This window comes from Ochotona curzoniae, unplaced genomic scaffold (assembly GCF_017591425.1).
Source record: "Ochotona curzoniae isolate NIBS_2020 unplaced genomic scaffold, NIBS_Ocur_1.0 contig_908, whole genome shotgun sequence".
Classification (NCBI taxonomy): Eukaryota; Metazoa; Chordata; class Mammalia; order Lagomorpha; family Ochotonidae; genus Ochotona; species Ochotona curzoniae.
In genome coordinates, this window is record NW_024466607.1 from 22,111,562 (window position 1) to 22,133,433 (window position 21,872).

At 40.7% G+C, this 21,872-nt stretch overlaps 1 protein-coding gene across 2 annotated transcripts in view; it reads right to left on the bottom strand.

Annotated features, from left to right (window-relative positions):
* Nucleotides 1-21,872, bottom strand: part of CFAP20DC (CFAP20 domain containing) — a 191,345-nt gene that overhangs the window by 23,098 nt on the left and 146,375 nt on the right. For both annotated transcript variants that reach the window (XM_040994742.1, XM_040994743.1), the window contains one exon: nucleotides 16,112-16,173. In XM_040994742.1, the coding sequence (XP_040850676.1) occupies nucleotides 16,112-16,173 (62 nt within the window). The remainder of the gene's footprint in view (nucleotides 1-16,111; nucleotides 16,174-21,872) is intronic.

Below are 21,872 nucleotides of genomic sequence, written 5' to 3' on the forward strand. Positions count from 1 at the left end.
TACAAATTGAGCATTTTCCCTAAATATTCAGTCAATTAAGGATAAAGTGAAAAGTCCTTTTAGTCAGTTTCTTATGAGGACCAGGAGCATGACAATTTCGATTCTTCCTCTTGGTATTTCCATGCAGTAGAAATGGGTAGAGACTTCAGAATGTCTCAGTGCAGACACATAGAAAAAAATCAACTACCTGGAACCATCACACAATAAAACAGAAGTGCAAAAAAGTGATTTGCGATTTCACAGTTTAGTGTCATCCAAGTTGGTTATGAAATTTCATCAGGAACAGACATGCCAGATGAAAGAGATGAAACGTTCTTATTACATTTTTAGGATGTGATTGTGAAATGCATCTATATAGTGTTTGAGTAATCAGGAAATTCTCAATGTGCTGATTTTATTTGCATGAAGGCAATTTAAATGTCAAGATGTCTAATGTAAGATAGGCTTACTAAAGGTTTCTTGCTCTTAAGAATTAGTTTTAACCATGAAGAGATGATCATATTTTGTGTAGCCCATCTTTGCAATACAGTTTGCTAAAATAGCAACTGTCAAGCTTTGGGGGGCCAGAATTCTTTTTGATCTTAGAATTTAGGAAGAGCACGAGTAAATACTTGCTAGAATGATATGACATATTTTAGAACATATTTTAGAACAAATACTACCCAAAACATTTCACTATGGAACCTGTAAGTAATCACCTCAAAGGTAATCTTAGTACCTTTTGTATTCAGATGTTGTGTGTGTTTGAGTGTTTTTAAAATTTGGTGTTGTGGGGGGAGTGATGGGAAGGGAAGGAACAGAGAGGCAGAGGAAGAGGAAGAAGGAAAGAAGGAGGCAGAGGGAAGGAGAATCTCCCGTTTGCTGGTTCACTCCCTAAATGCTTACAACAGAGGTTAGGAAGGCCAAAACCTTGAAGTGGGAACTCAGTCCAGGTCTCCTGCCTGGGGTTTTGGATTCAATGGCCTGAGTTGTCACCTGCTGTCTCCCAAGAAGGTGGAATCTTGAATAGAATTAGGATTCAAACCTAGGCACTCCTATGTGGGCTGTAGGTGTCTAAGACAGCATTTTGACTGCCATGTCAAATGCCTGCTTCCAGATGTGTTTTCTTGAATAGAAATGTAAGGGAATTAGGGATGAAAGGGTATGCACAGCATATAACAGTTATTTAATATACTTCTGAAGTAAATGGCTGTACACTGATGGCTTTCTCATCAATAACATTTCAACTCTGATTGGCTTAACACATTTTACCTTGCCTCCTTCTGAGAATTTAGCTCTTTCCTATGTCTAATCCCTTTTATATGGTTTGGGCAGGGTTTGGGTAAGGCTGTCTTCACTCCCAATATGGGGGCAGGCAGAAGCTCAAAGCCAGGTAAGAGTTCATTCTTGGACTTCTGCTGGCTTCACAAGCATGGAATATAATGCTTTAACAGCCAGAATATGCCACTCTCACGTAAGAATTCTTGAGCCAAAGGTGACTTGGAAACAGCAGCAGGTACTAGAAAGCTCCCTGCTTCCTATTCAACCAGGGAAGCCAAAGTTTAACCACTGAAGACAAGCTGCTATCTCTCAGGGCTTGGAGATGGTATCAGAGGAACTTTCATGAACAAGCCTTACTAAATAGTCTTTACTTGCTACTTATTTGCCTTCCTCAAGCTGCTACTCTTAGATACTCAAAGCTCTCTTCCTCTGTATTGCCATTCTCTACAAGTGGACTGTTGTCTGAAGATGCTGTGGCCATCTGGGGAGTGAACCAGCAGATGGAAGATACTTTCTCTCTGTCTTTCCTTTTCTATAAATCTGCCTTTCCAAAAAAAAAATCTTTTATTTTTAAAGGCATTTATTTCTCTCTCTTGTAGTCTGTCTTTGGTTATGTGGCTCATTTAGGATGCTATGGTTTCAGGGTGCCCCCACAGTGGTTCACCTGCTGCAGTCTTGGTTCCCAGTGTGGTGGGATTGATGGGGCAGAAACTTAATTTAAGAGGTGGGATCTAATGGAAGGTGGTGGTGGCACTGGCAATGCCACTCTGGGAAGGGACTTATGCTGGTCTTGAGGGAACCTGATTGCTTCCAGAGAGAGCAAGCTGTTAGAAAAAGAGTAAGCCTCACTCCTGAGCCCCTCTGGCTTCCTGTCTGCCCGTTTGGCTGCTCTCTTGCACGTGCTCTCACCATGATACTGCGAGGAGTTAGAAGGGTTAATATACAAGAGCAGGAAGGGCCTCTGTGGGAATAAGGAACAAAGTGTTCCTTACTGGTGAGACCTGCCATCTGCTGTTTAGACAAAGGACACCGCCCAAAGAAAATGAAAAGATTCATTGATAGGGAACACAATGGATCCCACAATAGAATCTAGGCTTTGGCTTCACACCAGAACCAAACGATATGCCTCAAGCACTTAAAAGCCAATCAGGTAGACATGACCTGCCTCAAATGGTCAGGCCAGCGATATTTGTCAATTGCTACATCTCCTAAGCAGTCGGCATGGTAGCATTTGTTAACTAGTTAGCTACCATGACCATTATACAAGAGACACAGAAGAAAAAAAGGCCGATGAGGTATGTAGAGCAACTGATCAGTTGATAGGCACTTTTTATTATAAGCTCTCAATACCAGACCTTGATGGACCCTCACCTTGGGGACCCCTCCTGCAAGCATGAGTCTCTGTTTCTCAACAAAATCTACTTTCACTTGCTTTGCTCATCCCTAGCACAGCCCCTATTTGTGTGATGATGATTCTTTGTTGTGAGATAAATAAAACTGTCTCTGAATTCCTGTCCAGTCTTACAGTTGGCCATGCTGGATGTGGCCCAAGCAACAGGGCTGCCCAATCCTGGACTCCTGACCTCCAGCACAATGAGCTAAATAAACTTCTCTTTATGTGGGAGTCAGTCCCAGGATTTATTATAGCAACAGAGTCATACATTAAAAAAATTACAAGGATGAAGAAAAAAAAATTTTTTTTCTTTCCTACAATGCAAAATAGGAATGAGCCAGGAATCGGCTTAGAACAAAGACTGTAGGAAAGGAGAAGTAGAGACACAGTTCCTTGGCCAGGATTGGAGGCTTGGGACCCAGTGCTGCCTTCAAGACCAACCTATTGAGTATTGTGGGTTCCAGTGAAGTCTCACCTCTCTGTGTGAGCTAGTTTGAGCTGCATTTCTGTCACTTAGAATGAACAAGGTCCTGACTCATGCCTACCAATGCATGTACATATGAACTGCATTTGTTGATGATTTTTTCAACAGGAACATAAAGGCTGATAAAACCTGCATAAAGCTATTGTGTTTCCCAAGAGGCATTTTATAATTTCTCCATTTCTTAAATATTTTTTTTAACTCCAAAGAGGGATACACGTGAAATGTTGCAGAGATAGGCTGTTGTTCAAGATGCAGGGGAAATAACTACCTTCCCTAATCACCGAAGGAAACCAAAATGTGGCCCCAAAACATCCTCTCTGACCTAAACTTTTTTTTTTTAAGATTTATTTTTATTATTTTTTTATTGGAAAGGTGGATATACAGAGAGGAGAGACAGAGAGGAAGATCTTCCGTCCAATGATCCACTCCCCAAGTGAGCACAACGGCCGATGCTACGCCGGTCCGAAGCCAGGAGCCTCCTCAGGGTCTCCCACACGGGTGCAGGGTCCCAAAGCCTTGGGTTGTCCTCGACTGCTTTCCCGGGCCACAGGCAGGGAGCTGGAAGGGAAGCGGGGCTGCTGGGATAGAACCGGCGCCCACATGGGATCCGGGGCATGCAAGACGAGGACCTCAGCCACTTGTGCCACTGTGCCGGGCCCTACCTAAACTTTTTGAAATGAAGGCAATTAAGAGACATCAGAGAGGAAAAGCTCTATCTCCCTACTTCTACTTTCCTGCTATCTTTACTGCTGAATACTGCAGACTTCAGGAGGATATGTAAACCAACCTGAATCCCTTAGTTTCCTCTTTGGCCTGCTTTCCCAGTTTCTGGCCTTTGGAAGCTTAAACCCACTTTCCTCTGTCCTGTTGTTTCTCTACATGTTTACTGATCTTTGTTGAAGATACGCTAGAAGCCAGAAGCTTTGAATTACTTTTCAGTGATGCCCATGTTAGTAAACTTGTAATTTTTCTCTAGTTAATCTGTCTTTTGTTACAGAGGCCCATCTCTGTTCAGGACTCGGGGGGAGGCAACAGGGAATCAGCAACATTCTGTGAATTTAGATAGACCACTTCAACTTTCAATATGAATTTCTTAAAACCCAACAAGACTTGGCTAGTCACAAAATAGGACACTAATATATTCCCATGTTTGCATACCTGGCTGAACAAGTGGCTAGGGAAGAATCACAGCAACAGGAATGACTACCACCAAGCAGAACACACCTTGATAAACCAACATGCAGCTGTTCATTAGACATGTATTTTGGCCACCAATGTAGCATATAATTTAATGCCCATAGTAAAAAAAAACTTTATACTCACACATACTTATTTGAGAGGAAAGGCAAAAGGAGGCAGGGGGTTGGGAGGGAACAGAAAGAGAAACAGAGGAAGACAGACAGTGTTCTCATCTGCTGATCCACTCCCTCAATGCGTGGAGTGACCAGGACTGAAATCAGGCCAAAGCCAGGAGGTGTAAACTCAACTTAGGTCTTCTAAATGGATGGCAAGAGCTTGGAAACTGCAGGAAAAGACTGACTCAAGTAACTTCAGATAACACCCATCAGAGTTTTAAGACAACTGCATGTTAAACACTTCATAACTAATTTGTTAGCAAATCCAGAGCAGAAAACTGTGCAGCTTTTCTAACTTTAGGTAATAATTACCTTAAAATTAGAATAGAAAATAAAATCATTTAAATCTCTCTGAGGACTGATGGGACTTCATGGTGCAGAAAGAGTAGGCGGGGTTTAATTTAATGCTTTCATTTAGCACTCTGAGCTTTTGTAATGAATAACTACAGGGTATCATTTTCATCATTAAGTGTGTCATATTATCAGATACCATATTTATGTACTGATTTCCATTTTCTCTTCAAAGTTTGGTTATACCTTTACATTCAGTAGTCAAATAAAACAATGATATGCTAAAAAGAAGGCTCGCTCTGTGAGGTGAATGACAATTTAATTTTCCCGCAGTGTTGGCTGGTTGCACAAGAAAATAAAGAATTGGAGAAAGCTGACAGAATATTTAGTTGACTAGATTTATTTCCTAGCAGTTGCAGGGTGTGTTAATTATAACATTTCAGTTAGTGAAAAATATTGTGATAGAACGCTGATGTGGGTGATAAATGGACTTTTGAATAGATATGATGATAAAATGCTATTTTTCAAAAAACGGAGAGGAAATAATCAGAACTCCTTTGTTGCATGGGGCCATTATTGTGAGTAAATTGGGCTTGCCATGGAGGGCAATCATTCTTTCATATCCCCAAGCTACCATCATTTTCATAATTAGTCATGCTGTGCTCCAGCTGCTATTCAACTTAAATATGGTCCTCATTCTAAAGAAAGCTTATATACTCACTGGTGAAAAGACACAGAGTGCTAGAAACACCAACATGCCAGAAAAGGTTAGCTGACTGTATCAGACTAAGAACTACACAAGTGATTCTATTGACATAGTACTACTAAAAGGATGCCATACATACAGCAGTAAGCACAGCTGAAGGGAAGATCCCCAAGTTAACCGAAACCACAGCCTAGTTCAAGAGATGGACGCTGCCCTCCCTCGACGCCCCTCTTATCACTGCCCTCTCCTCCTGAAGGCTGCCCCAGAGGGTGATTCCCAACACTACATACGAGTTTCTCTGTTTTTGTGAGTGGAATCATGCAGCACGTGTTTCTCACTCATCTGCCTTCTCTCTCTGGTTAGATACTACATGTGGGAGACCCAGAAGAGGCTCCTGGCTCTTGGCTTCAGATTGGCTCAGCCCCAGACGTTGCGGCCACTTGGGGAGTGAATCAACGGATGAAAGATTTTCCTCTCTGTCTCTCCTCCTCTCTGTATATCTGCCTTTCCAAGAAAACTAAATGAATCTTAAAAAAAAAAAAACAGCAGAGGTTTATTTCTTGTTTTTGGCAAATGCCTGTAACAGATCAGCTGGGAGACTCTACTGACCTTCAATGACCAGGCTGGTGAAATGTCTACCATTGTGAACAGTTTGGGCCAGTGTCAGAGGAAAAGAATATCTGGAGAGAATCATGCCAGTAATTTCTTAATCCGGCCAAGTAATAACACCATTTTGTTTCTAAGTCATTGGCTAGAAACAGCTGGGCTAGCTGGCTTCAGGTAAACCAAGATGTGAAATCTAACCACATGCTTGGCATCTGGAGAGCTGGGGATACTGGGCCAACAGTACTAGCAACTGTGGCAGACAAGAGATACTCAAAAGGATGCCAGAAAATATGCACACAAACCATGCTGTGTACTGGTCAGGCTTCCTACCTACAACACTGACTACTTTAAATTAGCTTCTTACCCCACATTGCAAATATTAATGTTAGAGGAGGGGAAATGTGAAACCATGATAAATGCTGGCAGAAGTCTTTCCTGTATACATAAAAACATGATCTCAACCATAATAATGCCTAAGATTCAAGCCCTGGGCATGTTATGTTGGTATAATTATTGGCACTTGGGTGAGACACAAGTGTTTAGACAGTATATGTAATATTTCACTCCCTTGCAGGTTTCATTGTACCCAATTATGTAAAGCATAATGATGAACTGACAGCAGATAGTCCGGAACGAAGGAAGATAATATGAAATAACTCAAGTCTTACATTAGGTTTTGAATGTTAAAATGATGGAATAAAAACTATTTAAATGCATCACAGAAATTTATTCTGAATATTTGTGGTAATGCCAGTCTATCATTGTCAAATTAACTAAAAGTGTACTTTGCTATTCCAATCTCAATTTTATTTATGTGAAAATATAAACCTCTTAAAATGCTTGCTTTCTGATAAATATCCGTAATAATACAAAATAAAACAAGCAATTCATCTTATTTCTTGCTACGACTCAGAGTACTACAAATCTGTACCACTTTCATCCACTATCTGTTGGGAAACACAGTAGCTTTATTCATAAATACTGCAGGATCTCAACTACAACACTAAAACCAATAATGAAAATATGAAGACAAACTATTCTCTTGGAAGCATTTCACTGGGAATGGCTGTTAAAAGACAACAACTTTCTGTTGTGATTTAAATGCTTGAAGATAAAGCACAAGTGGTGTTAGTATGCTTAAAACATGATTAAAATTTGTATTAGAAATGCCAGTTTTGGGAAAAAAAAGAAGCGACCATAAAAACCAGCAATATTTCCTGTAACAACATTGCTGAAGTAGGTGGAACTTCTTTCTAATTTGAAAGCTACATATTTTAATGGAGAATGGCCCAAAATGTTTCTTAAGGTCACACTAGAAATATGTTGATGATTTAAAAATGCAAGCCAAGTGCTTTATTATATTATACTACCGGAGTGTTATTGTAGTTTAAAAATATCATTAAATCAGCACAAACCCGCACTTATCATTTCCTGCACATTTTTCACACCGAGCTGCCTTCTGACTATGAGTAATCTGTTAATCTGCTCTTCGCCTCACAATCCGTCAAAGTGACAGATTCATTCCTTCCCTAATACATAATGTCTTCATTTACTGTATGCCTTGCTGCAACTTTGCTTTTTGCTAGGACTGAAATTTAGAAAATCATAAGCGAATTTAAAGGTTGTCACATGAGTGGTTATTCTTGTTTGTTTCTCATTTCTTTCAGCAGAAAAACGAAACTTTCCTGGACCCCCTCATGAGACTCAATAGTGTTTCTAAAATGAAGTCAAGTTCAGGTTTCACTAGCGTTGTTAAAGACAGGAAGAGGGCACATGGTGACAGAAAGTAAGTGCATCCCTTCATCAGGTCAAAGCACAGATCAGAACAGAATCTGCTTTCAATGACTGTGATCAACGAATGGATTTCATTGACCTGACCCTCAAGCCTTACTCAAACTCTCCCCAGGAGAGAGGAGGCTTCATGAGCAAAAACACCACTGTTTAACTAAAAGCCAAACTTTTGTTTTATTTAAGCTGGGACTTGGCAGTTTTTTAAATGATGTACTTTTTATTCATTTGAAAGGCACAGAGACAGGGAGATAGACACAGAGATCTTTCACCTGGTTTATTCCCCAAATGTCTGCATCAACTGGGGCTGTGCCAGGATGAAAACATGAGCAAGGAACTCCTTCTTGATGTGTGTGGGTGGCAGACACCAAGCATATGATGCATCTTCTGCTGTTTCCCAGGGTGCACGTTAACAGGAACTGCAAACAGAGCTGGGACTGGAACCCAGGCATTCTAGTCTGGGATGTGAGGTTACAAGTTGTGTCTGGAATTGCTGCACCAAATGCAGCATGATGTTAACTGACCTTATGCCAGGCCAGACCCTAGGCCTCTTACTCTTTACTATTCTCATAAATAGTTTCATTACTTTAAAACTCTCCACTTGCTAATTCAGTACAAAATATTTTCCTTTCTTGTTTTGATACAGTAGATTATATGTTTTTCTGCAAGTAAAGAGTATTCAGGGCTGAAAAATTTAAGAGTATGTAAAACTCTAACTTGCTTACTTTCATCTTCAAAAGCAGATAATTAAGTATCTCAGCTACAAATCACCATTTGAATTCACCATTACAATCCAAGTGTTCAAACAGTAATTCAAAGGTCACTGTTGTTGCTAACCTCAAAATTCAAATGCAAAGAAGTTTATGGCAAAATGGGAGAAGCTGCTCTCCAACCCATCTTGTTTCAAAGCATATATAACTTTTTTCCATGCAAATGCCCAATATTTAATGGTATTTTTCTTGTCCTGAGCACAAAATTGCATTGGATTTGTCTTAATGCATGGCTAGGGACCTAAAGGCTTTTAAAAATCAATGGACAAGAAAGAGTCAATAGAACAATAACGTGAATGTTAATTCAATCAAATCAGTTGAAAGTCGTTTGCCTTTTAACCTTCAAGTCATTCTGAACAGGCTGCACGTTTGACTTGCCTGGTATTCATCATACTGACTGGGTTTTTATGTGGTAATGAACAGCTTAATATGAAGCTATAAACACTGGTAAACATAACATATTGCTAGAGTGAAAATTATGTGTTTTAACTTTAATCAATTTCAAAATGTAATGTTTTTCATTAACAGCAGAAACAAAAGCAGTCACAGGAAGGAAGTAGCCTCTGCCTTGAGCAGCAGGGTCTGCTCCTGTGCGTAGGCTGGGAAGGCTGCGACTTCTGTGCCGTTTCCCCTCAGCACCCTACCTGCAGCACTGACCTGCTGCCACTGTCATCGCACACAGTGTGGACTTCTGGAAAGCCACAAGATCATGGTGGACATGTCCAAGTCCCATAGTAGGTACTTCCAAAGTAGTGACTGAGCAATACTCAAGCTATGGTTTGTAATGTGCTTTATATTATTCCATATATTAGTGGCTTTTTTTTTGTCTAAACAACAGGAGCAGCTCATATGCATTGGATGGCAAAACTGACGCTCAAGCAGTGAGTGTTGGACACATCTAGTTGTGGCCATTTAATATCAGTTATTGCTCTTCCATTTCTCAGGTTCATGGCCTTTGTTCTAGGCCCCAGGATGCATTTTCCACTGCCTGTTCCCTCCCTCCCCCTAGACAAAACAAAGGAACAAATGTTATAAATTAAAATTAGCAATTAACACTCAGAATAAACATTTTCATTTTCTGTTGTGTCTGGGTAGGTGTACTCTTACTTTCTCCTTTGCTCACTTCCTTATCCTACCCTTTCCTGTCCCTGAACTACAGGGACAGGGTGAGAGAGAAAGTAGGATATGGGGAAGGAAAGGAAGAAGACAGAGAATGAGGAAGAGGAGTTAGGGAATATGCAAAGATACACCACTCTGTCCTTGGGGTCCTTGGAGAACAGCCTGTCAGGTCTTCAACTAAAGAGCTTTGACTGAGACCTATTGGTTTTGAAGATGAAGAATCAGGACCCTCAAACTAGCAGATGCAAACTGGTGTGAATGGGGTTATGGGTTCAAAGGCACTGATACCTCTTCCTAGTTGAAGCTAATAAGAAATGAGAAAAACAAACACCGATCCTTCCAGTGTCATAAACCAATCAGCAAGATTTAAAAATCCAAGTAACAGAAATCCAGATAGTAGAAAGAGTAGCACTACATCAAGGGAAACAAAACATATGCTGTTAATCGGAAAATTTTCCCTAGCTTGGTCTGAGGCAGGGGTATTTGTGGAAAAAAAAAATTCCACTTACTTGTTTTGGAATTGTTTGGACAGAGATATCAAATGCAAATTCTGCATTTATATTTTCCCCTTACTTACATCTATCTGTTCTTTTGTGTTGGGGAGAAAAATAGCTGAAACTACAAAAGAGAAGTCCATTAGATGGAGTCCTGACAATGGGAGAGAAAAGACAAATGATGGTGCTGTGATGGGTCCACAGTGGTGTGCGGGTCAGGAGGCCGGCCTGCCTCGGGCGGGCTGGGCTGGCTGAGCCAGCGGGCACCAAGGGCAGTGGTTATTCATCATCTGTCAAAGTCTGTAGGGCTCCATCAGATAATTACGGCTATAAGTATGTTTACATCACACATACATAGGGCAAAGCTACAGAGGACTCAGACCCTAACACCCTCTGCAATGACATTTAACAAAACTGCAGGTAAGCGACACATCGGAAAGCATACACTTACGAAAGCCATGCCATTCAATACTACTTGGCCACTCTAGGATTATTTTCTATATGATTTATTTCCATAAGCATTTAGATCCACATGAGGCCTATGACTACACTCTCTCCTCGCCTTGATTATGCAGTGTGTAAAAATAGCAAGGACCATCGTCCTTTGAAATCAAAGCCACGCTTATTGACTTTGTCCATAAAACAGACAGCTAGAATGTAATTACAGCTATTTCACAAACCCATGCCTGTCCTGAAGAATCCACATAAACATATAAATAGATGTGCCCAAGGGGCAGCACTGCACCCCACAAACGCATGGATGGCATTCTGAAATAAATGACTTGAGGCCACACGCTGCATCCATTTTGCTCTGTTTGGCAGCTGGCAAGTTTACATGCTCGGAAACATTTCTCAACATGAATGAACTGTGAAATTGTTTCTTCCTACCCCATACGCCTCTAAATTGTATTAGATTATGTTAGCCATTTCTGTACCTTGTTGTAAAGGCTGTCAGTGCCCCGGGAGGCGGTGTTGGTGGATGCTGCAGGCAAGGGTCCTAAGCATCTTAGATGTTGCCTAAGCATCGGTCAGTGTGTTGGGAAGAAATAATGGGCAGTGTCACCCCAGGCTTAACAATGCAGAGAAGTGACTTCATTGCAAATCTAGACACGCCAGGGAATACAATGAGGTGAACTGTACATATTTCAATTCCTAGATTGTAATCTTTTCAGGAAAATGATTATCCTTGCAGCCCACCTCAATCCAGTGGCAGACACAACCCTCTGAGTAGAAGTGAATGATTTCACTGTGAAGAAAACAATACATGAATATATGCAGTGTTTTAGCTATTTTCATCCTGGCACCGAATTTTCAAAACCCACATTTGCTTGCTTTGACTACACACTATCTTTATTTTAAATTCTACACACACAAAACTAAGAAAGTAATTAAACCGTACAAGTGAAAGCCTTTCCAGCCCACGATGTAAATGAAAGACTTTGGGGGATATTGGTTGTTCTGCTACATTACTGATGCTAACTGAAAGCTGACTCTGTAAATAGGTCTGCATGCATTTGTGTGCTGGAGGATGTCTAACTGAAACATCACAGGTTCTTGGGTCTCTGGGGGCAGCTGCAGGACTTTCACTAAAGTCCCCGTGGTCACTTCACTCCCCACAGGGCAGCATCCGGCTGCCTCTTTGGGGACATGCATGCACCTCCTGTCCCACCCCTGCCATGCGGGCATCATTGTGACAGCAATCACACCGAGTTCATAAAATCAATGAAACACCCTCCTCATTGCATACTGTTCAAATCTCTCCATGCAGAATTCTCATGTGCTTATCCAAGATGGCAGACTTGGAAACTTCAGCCTTCTCATTCATTTCCTTTAATGTTAAAGGTTGCCTTAAAAATTCTGTATTTTGAGGACTAAAACATGGTCTGCACGGGTAAGAAATATTGATCTCAAGAACTACAGCTTTCAATTTTATGCTAAATTATGTGTATTATGATTCCTTTTATTTCATTTTATGATATATGCTGATTTTGTGATTTTATCATTTTCTGTATTTATGGCTCAATAATGTGTTCCTGTCAATTCTCCAAGTTATTGGATTTTTGAGCCAACAGTCACATCATGTTATCTGCAGGTTTTCTGAAGTGCTATATAACAATTCCCTAGGAAAGTGGTGGACAATCTTCTGGCAAATGGGGTTCACAATATTTTATTTTTTGTCTTAGAATTTGGTCTTTTCATTTCAGTATGTAGGAATGTAAATTGATTTTTCCTAAATGTATAAACATTTACATTGACATACCTGATCTGTTTCATATGTCAATTTTCTTACATTCAGGTAGGCTAACTTTGGGATTCAACATGTAAAAAAGACACTTAAAGCCATACCTGATCACACGCACCTTCAGCCACCCAGCATTTATCAGCTGCATTTTCTACACAGGACAGTGAAATAATTTGATGACCCTTTTGTGGTGGGAGCAGTTTTTCAAGTCCTATAAAAGTCATAATGCTGGATTTGACCTCAGACGGCATGCAGCTCAAATCCTTTCTTTTGCACTTTATTAACTGAGGTCTGGTAAAGGCAAGGGGCCATTGCTGAGATCACTCAGAGGGCTGGCAGCAGAATTAGGATGGTTAGGTCCTCTTCCTTGATTTGAACAAAAGGCTCCACTCTCTAACACTTGCTACTATTATTCTCGTCTCTCCACACCACAAATTGTGATTCTGTTATAATTTGGGTCAAAGGTGAATTTCCAGTTACCTATTTGCTAGATAAATTGGGATGAGCAGCAAGATTGTAGTTTTTTAATCTCAGTTTTAAGAAATATAATTTATTTGAAAGGCAGGGAATGGGGGGAAGGAGAGGAGGAGGAGAATGAAGAACAATCAGGGCACAGCCAGTTTGAAGCCAGGACCTAGGACCTCAATTCAGGTCCTCCATGCATGTGGCACGGACCAAGACTTGTGCCATCCCCTGCTACTTCCAAGGGTGCATGTGAGCAGGAAGCTGGGTCACAAGTGGAGTTGGGACTCCAGGCATTTTGATATGGGAATAAAAGTATCTCAAGTGATGTTTTAACTGTACTGTGCTAAAAAGCTCAATTCTCCAACCTCAACTTTTAAAATTAATCTTATTTGGGCCCGGCGTGATAGCGTAGTGGCTAAATCCTCACCTTGCATGTACCAGTATTCCATATGGGTGCCGGTTTGTGTCCTGGCTGCTTCATTTCCCATCCAGCTCCCTGCTTGTGGCCTGGGAAAGCATTTGAGGATGGCCCAAAGCCTTGGGACTCTGTACCCACAAGACAGACTTAGTTCCTGGCTTCAGATTGGCTCAGATCTGCACATTGTGGCCACTTGTGAAGTGAACCAGCAGATAGAAGATCTCTTTCTCTCTCTTTCCTTCTCTCTGTATATCTGCCTTTCCAATAAAAAGAAATAAATCTTTAAAAGATAATCTTATTTAAATTTCAAAAGAAAAAGTGTGTGTGAGATTCAGAGAGTGAGAGTAAGAACGTCCATCTACTGGTTCATTCCCCGACTGCCTGCAACAGTGAGGGTTGGACCGGGTGAAAGCCAGGAGATAAGAGATGATACTCCATCTAAATGTCCCCTGTGAATGGCAAGGACCAATGGTCTTGACCCATTACTACAATCTGCCAGGGTGCACATCAGTAGGAAGCTGGATCAGAAGCACAGCAGCTAGGACTAGAACAGACACTTGAATATGGGATGTGAGTGTCTCATTTTGGGGCCTAACTCACTACGCCAGAAGGCCTCCCCATTTCCATTTTAAACTCCCTGTTAAATTTATTATGAGAGGTACATTTTCCTCTATTAGGTACAATGAAATAAGGAATAGATTGTGCAAACAGGCCAGAAACAGAGGAGATTACTAATAAAGAACATACACACTCCACTTCTGTTTTGAGTATTTTGGCTTCAGTCAAGATCACAAATCAACTTAGGTGGTCTCTTGATATCGTATAAGTTTTAGCAGGGCTTGGTACAGTGCTTGATTGAACCAGAATTAGGAGTGAGTCTAAGCTAGGCCAATGACATTCCCTGTCTTGGGAAGTAGAAAGTGGGGATTCAGACGTAATATGTCAGTCTCTGCAGGTACTTTTGATCTGTAACATGTAAACTCAAGAGCTATCAGACAACTGTATGTGGTATAGGAAGCTGAGAAAGCTGGTGGCCTGAGAAGTATGGAGCAGACAGGAGGAAGCAAGCTGAGATGCAGCAAGGACAGGTGGCTGCCTGTTGAGTTTCCAGTGCCTTGGTTCAGACCCTTGCCTCATCCTGGATATCTGTGGTTCTATAATGGAACCTTAAATGGTGAAAAACAAAACTAAAAGCTGAGCTTATTCTGTTGTAACTATTTTGAAATTTACACATGGGAAAGGGTCTTTAAACAGTTTGTGGAAAAGGTGTATCATGAAAAAAAAAACTGCGTGGATTTCTAATTTTTTTGCACTAAAATAAACTTTTCATTCAATTTTCCATGAATGTTGAAGTACCCTTGTAAGATACAGTCTTTTTTTTTTTTAAAAACAAATCCCATTCACATTTCTCACTCCCTTTCTAGGTATCCTCCTTTAATACCAGCCAAGATTTGTTACATGCAATGGGATTCTGACTTCGGACAGCTGAGACTAGATCGCAGAGTACAGTGTGGTACTCGAGGTAACAGACCAGAGGACAGTGTGTTCTCTGGTTTGGGTCCATTTCACGGGAGGAACCACAAGACAAGCGAGACAACGTGATCATGAGCTGCATCTGGATAATGAGATGGGTTTCAGGGAAGGCCTTTGGGGGCGGGCCAAGTTCAAGAGAGACTGACTTTTCAATAAGCTTACTACAAAGTGACACTGACTTCTTTGGATAAACAAATTTTTATAGCCAAAAAATATATATATATTTTAAAATTCAAATTCAGATCTGCCTGTTCCTAAGCAGCCAAAAATACTGAAGTTTTTCTGCACTGACAAATGGTTTATATGCCAATGACATTTTTGAAAAGAGATAATTTTGAGATTATGAGTATCTGAAATGATGAACAAAGAGAATACCTATTTGTAATCACATAAACAAACTCAACAAAGTGAAAAGCATCAAATTATATAAAAAGATTAATTCCTGGTGCCAGTGTTGTAGTACAGTGCATTAAGTGCATTAAGTCTCTGCTTGCAATGTCCGACCTGCTCTACTTTCAGTCCAGTTCTTTGTTAATGCACCTGGGAAAGCAAGCTGAAGATGGTGAGAGCAGTTGGACCCCTGATACCCATCTGGAAGACCAGGTGGAGTTGCAGGCACCTGGCTTTATTCCTGCTCAACTCCAGTCATTGCAGCCACTCGGGGAGTGAAATATTGGATGGAAGCTGTTCCCCTCCCCCCCGTTACAACTCTTCCTTTTGTAGAAGTAAAAAAATATTAAAGATCTATACTCAAAATATACTAATATCAGGAGTCACTAAAATGAAGCTTTTATGGAAATAGAATAGTAGCAGGTAAACGAATACTTGAAGAAAATTGAGTACATGTCAGGAATACCACTAAGAACTTTTCAAGGACCAGCTCACCTGGAACATCCCCCAAACAGTATGAAGCAGTTATCACACATGATCACTTTGATAACTGGCTCAAAGCCCTGTAGCTGGTGAAAAAGTGGAATTTAACGCTAGGGAGGCTGCTGTCAGTACTCCACAGACTTGAGTAAAAAAAAAAAAAACCAAACTGGAGGGACTAAGACTTCAAAAGGAAAGCACTTTGCCACAAAGCTCCTTGGAAGTTTTGAAAAATAACTTCATGGAACCAAGAAAAATGCAGAATCTTCTAAATCACGCTTAAAAAAGAAACCATTGAGAATATCACTGGTCCTTACCTGGGATTAGAAGGAGAAGGTGGATTCATTTCTTTCTGATAATGACGACCCTGGTTGACAGGCTGTAAAGCACAGAAAACAATCGTGAGGTCTTAATTAGCACAGTGTTCCTCTCATTCACTTGGAGCATTGTCATTGTGCAACATTTCCCCAAGACATGACCTACTGGAAAAAGCTGGGTCTACTTTACAGAAAAAAGGGTTTTTTTTTGGGAGCTCCAGCAGATGGCAGAGTGGTATGAACGAAAGAAATACAACATACTTCAATAGCCAGTTACTGAAACTCAGTAACATCTATGATGCAATTCAAGTTCATGTGTTGAAATCCTAGTCTTTGTGGAATTTCTGTGCTGTTAGCATTGATGGATATTTTCAGATAAAACAAATCTTAGTTCTCAATGCTACATTGCAGCATTAGCAATAACCAAGAGATTTAGAGATTTCATTTATGTTTCAGTATTAGGACATTTTCTAGAATAACATATCATCTATAAAAATTACATATGTGAATCCTTGGCTAAGGTGGTTATTTTCCCCAAGTGAAGAACATGATTTAAGCATTAATTCATAAGTGATGCTACTACTATCAAAATATTGTAAAATATTGAATTTTCTCTCCATAGGAAATTTGCATGTTATCGCTCATTTCAGATACCTCCCATGCAGCTTCCCCTCCCCCCACTGTTTGGCAGGTAAGTTTATTAAAGATTTATTTATTTTTATTACAAAGAAAGATTTACAGAGAGAAGAAGAGACAGAGAAAGATCTTCCATCTGCTGGTTCACTCCCTAAGTAGCCACAATGGCCAGAACTGAGCTGATCCAAAGCCAGGAGCCAGGAGCTTCTTCCAGGTCTCCCATGTGGCTGCAGGGTTCCAAGGCTTTGGGCCATCCTCTACTGCTTTCCCAGGCCACAAGCAGGGAAGTGGATGGGAAATGGAGCAGCTGAGACAAGAACAGGCACCATATAGGATCCTGGTACATGCAAGGGGAAGACTTTAGCCTTAACCCTCCACTCCCATGTAGCTTTAAATACCTGCTTCCAATAAAACTTGATCTTCTCCTTTGCTTTTTAAAGAGGGAAAATCCCATTGTATTTACTATGAATCCTCTTTCCAACCACCAACCCTAAATATTTTGCTCCTGTGGTCAACAATAACATAATTCTTCTATGAAAATAATTTTTAATGTTCTCATTTCACTACGAGTTGGAATATGGTATATATTATTGAAAGGCATTCACACAGTTTTAGTCATTTGCCCAATGAGCTATATTAAGGCTCTGTCACCCAAAATACTGTGACCCCACAGTGTTGACCCAAGCACAGGAAAGCAATGGTGCCTTTATATTGAAAGCCCCTATTTTGTATCTTCGATGTTTCCCTTATTTTAGTGGGTTCTAAAATATTAACGATCCAGGTGATGGTAATTTTTCAGAATAAACTGCGTTCCGCTATAAATAATCTCTTGGAAGTGTTCCTTTAATTTAAACTAAACACCTCACCTGCTAACCTCAGTCACTTAGCCTGACTACCCGAGATGGACCATGAATTCAAATGTGCTCAGATACTTTGGTAATTGAACCAGTATCAATGCATCACCATTTCAGTAATAAGAAACAACAGCTGGGAGAATAGTGGAAGGAAAAACATGTCCTAAGACATATTTGATCTCACTAGAGATATAAGGCTTTCATCAATTTGCAAGTGAAATTTAGTTGTATGACTTAGGCTCTATTATTTCATGGCAAAAAAGAAACTAGCAAGCAAAAGGCTTAACGGGTTCTCTGGACCAAGTCACGCTGGCATAGAAATACTCCCCATAATCAATTCATCAGCATTCGGCCAGCATCTCAGCTATCCTCGGGCCCCCAGTGAATGGACCTCCGCCTACTTGTTTCTATAGCTCCCCAAGCAACACAGTGCTCACATTCCGCCAAATAGTGATCTCTTTATTCTATGACGTTAACTCCATTAATACCTGTTCCCAAACTGCTATTCCAAAGGACTCTATCCCTTGGAAAACAGAAATGATCATAGAATTTGATCTTGTTTATGATTCAGCTTCTCACTTTAAGGTTGTACAGACTGGTCCCTTTCTGTCATTACCCCTGTTTATATCAAACAGCTCCAATGAAGCAAGCAGCAAAGTAGAAAACAGTAAATAGAAAAAAATCACTTGCATGGCGATTTGTTATATATAACCAATGAAAACTTCTGAAAGTAGTAATAACTGCTGACGTGGATGTGTAAAATGGCGAATGACTGGTTGCCTGAAGTTAGATGTTCCTAACTGCACAAGGATATTGCTGGAATGCCGGCCATAGTCATCCAAAATGTGGCACCTGGGCAAGCAGGAAAGTCACGAGCGCCTTCCCAGTCCTTTTGCTGGAGGTTCATCAGATCAAGAAAGGACGTTCTGACCTCATCCTGAAGCAGGTCCTAAGCCCCTCCGGCACGAGGTGCCCTCCCTCTATCCGGAAGAAAGCAGCCACCTCCTCTCTGGCGACAGTCACAGCAGAGAATCTGAACAAAAGGCTTTGTGCGGTTTCCCCAAGGAAAAAAAAGTGGTCCTGGCACACTGATCTCATATATAAGACTACCTCCTCACCTGATTTCACTCCAATGACATGTCATCTAATATTAAAAGAAGCTTTGTCACATTGCTAAATTTGGGGCAAACATGAGATAAAAACAGTCTTCTGAGAATAATGAATGTTTATTTTATAGTGTGACTTTTGTTGTCACTAAACACGGAACTTGTACATTTCAATACTTTCTCCCGACAGCACAGATGTGACACTGACCCAAACATCAGTTTTTGTAGATTATTTCTATAGTTTATGCAAGTACATCTGTTCGTGTGATTTTTTTCTCACAGTTCTTTCAGCTACTTACTTTTTAGTTTAGCATTCAATGAAAATTTATTACATCTAAAGATGGCTGGGAAGTCAATGAATTTGTAGATCAGGACAAATTAAAACCTATTAAGTATGAAGAGCCTGAAATGCCAATATGTTATGTTTGGATACTGCACAGCCAGGAATGATGCTGTAAAACGCTGAGGTGCAGTTGAGCAAAGAAACGGAACACGTCTAGAAACCTGTCCTCTTGGTGGCGCTGTTGCCACGCCTTAGTGCCAGGGAAATCGCACTCTTGTAACATTAACTACCTCTGAGCTTTGCCAGTTCATGGTCACGCAGCTAGAAATTTAGGGGTAAGGAAGAGAAGTGAAGGCTACACAGAAGAAAAGTAGGTAAGATAATCCTTGTGTTAAAAGGTAAAGACAATATTTTAATGCTATTACAAAAAACCTATGGAAACGGCAATAGCATTGCAAGGTTAATCAAGATCACAAATAAGTTGTCGGAGAACCTCACCACATGCTTGTAATTCTATTAAGTCCATTTTGCCTTATTTTTTTTTTCTGCAAATTTTATGCTCTGCAATGTGCCATATTGATGGATGCATGCAATGAGGCTGTTTTGTTTTTGCAAGCTAAGGGGACGTATGACTAGTTATTGGGTTATGAAAATTTGTATCCTGAAGCAACGATGTTTTTTGGGTATCTGCTCACAGGGTGGCATGCATATTAGGTAGGCTTTTCTCCTATCTAGGCTCGAGTAGGGATTGAGAAATAATGAAATATTGAAATAATTAGTTTATTTGTAAGACTCCGTGGGGGTTCTGTGTGGTTAGGTTCGCATCAGAATAAGCAAACAGAATCTGCCCATCCTAACAGCTGTTGGAAGTCATCAAAAAGGAAGGGTGTCCTAGAGATCTTTTCAGAGGGCTCAAGTAGCCCTTGGGGGGGACAAAACCCTCAGAGGAGCAGCAGTTTGCAAGGCAGAGGGAGCTTATTCTGCTAAGCACTGGTTTGCATGTGTTCCACACACTCCCTCAATTCACATAACCCTGGTATCAGGAAGGCTCTCTTATAGTTCCCATTTTAAAGGCGACCAGGCCAGTGCACAGCAGGGCTGTGATCTGAACCCATGGGGCCTGATGCTGAAAACTGTATTCTGATCACCACATGAAGCTGCCTCCATTAATACATATTCCTTTCCCTTGAAATACACACACATTACACGGTTTTATGCTGTTGCCAATCAAAATCACTCACCAAGATAAAATTCACTTAAAAATTCATTATAACTAACTCCTAGTTGCCTCCCTGAGGCTGCCTAGAGCCCAGTGTTTGAGTACATCTCATGAGGGTTACTCCTAACTGAAACCCTCCAAAATTGATTACTTGTAGCCTGGATTCCGCAGAAGTTGTAAAGTCTTGTTTTAATTGAATTTGGTTCTAAGTTAGAAACTTTGAAAAATTTGTCTGTCAAAGGCCAATGGGTTTTCTCAGTAGCTTGATTTATGAGGCAAGAGATGCCTACAAAAGCCAATTTGCTATGAGAAATATGGTTACATTTAATTACACTTTTAAATGACTAATTTATTATATCTAAACACCTTTTAAACAGTACATATTACTCTGAACTGTTCAGATGACTGAGGAAAGCGGAGGAACCGAGACATGTGGTAAATGCACTAGCTCTCCAACTCCAGACTGCAAATGCGTATGCAGTCATCAGGTGAAGAGACTCAACTGAACGCCATCTGACGTCATCTCTTTCTCTTACCACTGACCATCTTGCTTGACTATCTTTCCCCTTTGGGTGTATTTTTAATACTAATTCATCAATCTTAAACATAAAACATTACCTGTATCACTCAGGATTTGTTTATGCAAAGCCAAGCTGATACTTATTTCGGAATTTTGATGGGAAGTAAATTTATTTTTAGAGTAAAAGGTGATTTGTTCTCATGAATTATTGACTGTTTTTTTTTTTTCTTTTTAAACCAGTGACTGACAAACAGAAATGATGCCCCATGCTAAGCCCTTCTTTCAGTATAGAAGGCAGAAGAACAGGCACAGTTCTGCCTTCAGGCACATAGGACCAGGCCTGGGAGCTATTGATAAAACAGTGGTTCTTTGATGTCCTAAGTGTTATAATTGGGCCTGAAGATAATGGAAATCCAGAGAAAGAAGCAAATAATTTCATAGCAGATGATTTAGGGTTGGGGAGGGTTTCATGAATCTGGGACCCCAAAAGTTGGATCTTTCTGAGCAAGTGGAGGGGAGGGATGAATAGGCTGAGCAGAGTCCTGTTAACAGAACAGGCTCTAACGATGGAGCTCTCATCGTTCACTTGTCCAAACCCACGGAATGCACAGCACCAAGGATAAATGCCAGAGGAGACAGGCATTCCTGGTGGCAATGGCATGCCAATGCAGCTTCATTGGTAGCAATAAACGTGGGAGTGGTGATATTGAGGGAGGCTCTACTTGAGAGGGGTCAGGGAGATACACAGGAAATCTCTTCACTGTCTTCACAATTCTGCTGTGAGCCTAAAACTACTCTTAAAAAGATTCAAGTCCTTAATATAGAAAAAAAAATAAGCCAACAAACAAAAGCCAAAAGCCAAACAGCCTTGCTGCAGGTAGTCGAGGGACGGAGGAGCTTGCCAGGTAGAGCATGAGCAATGTGTGACCTGAACAAAAGGGGAAGGCTCACTACTGCTGGGCAAGTCACTCAGCGTGGCTAGAGAAGAGCTGTTCAGTGTGCACGCCAGTGACGGCTGGTCCTGCTCATGCTGACAGAGAAACTGACGCTGGAGGAGCTCATCTTGGGACAGGAGAAATGCCACTCACACCTTCACAGAAGGAGGCCCCTCTTTTGAGACTTGGAATGATCTTTCTCCTCTTG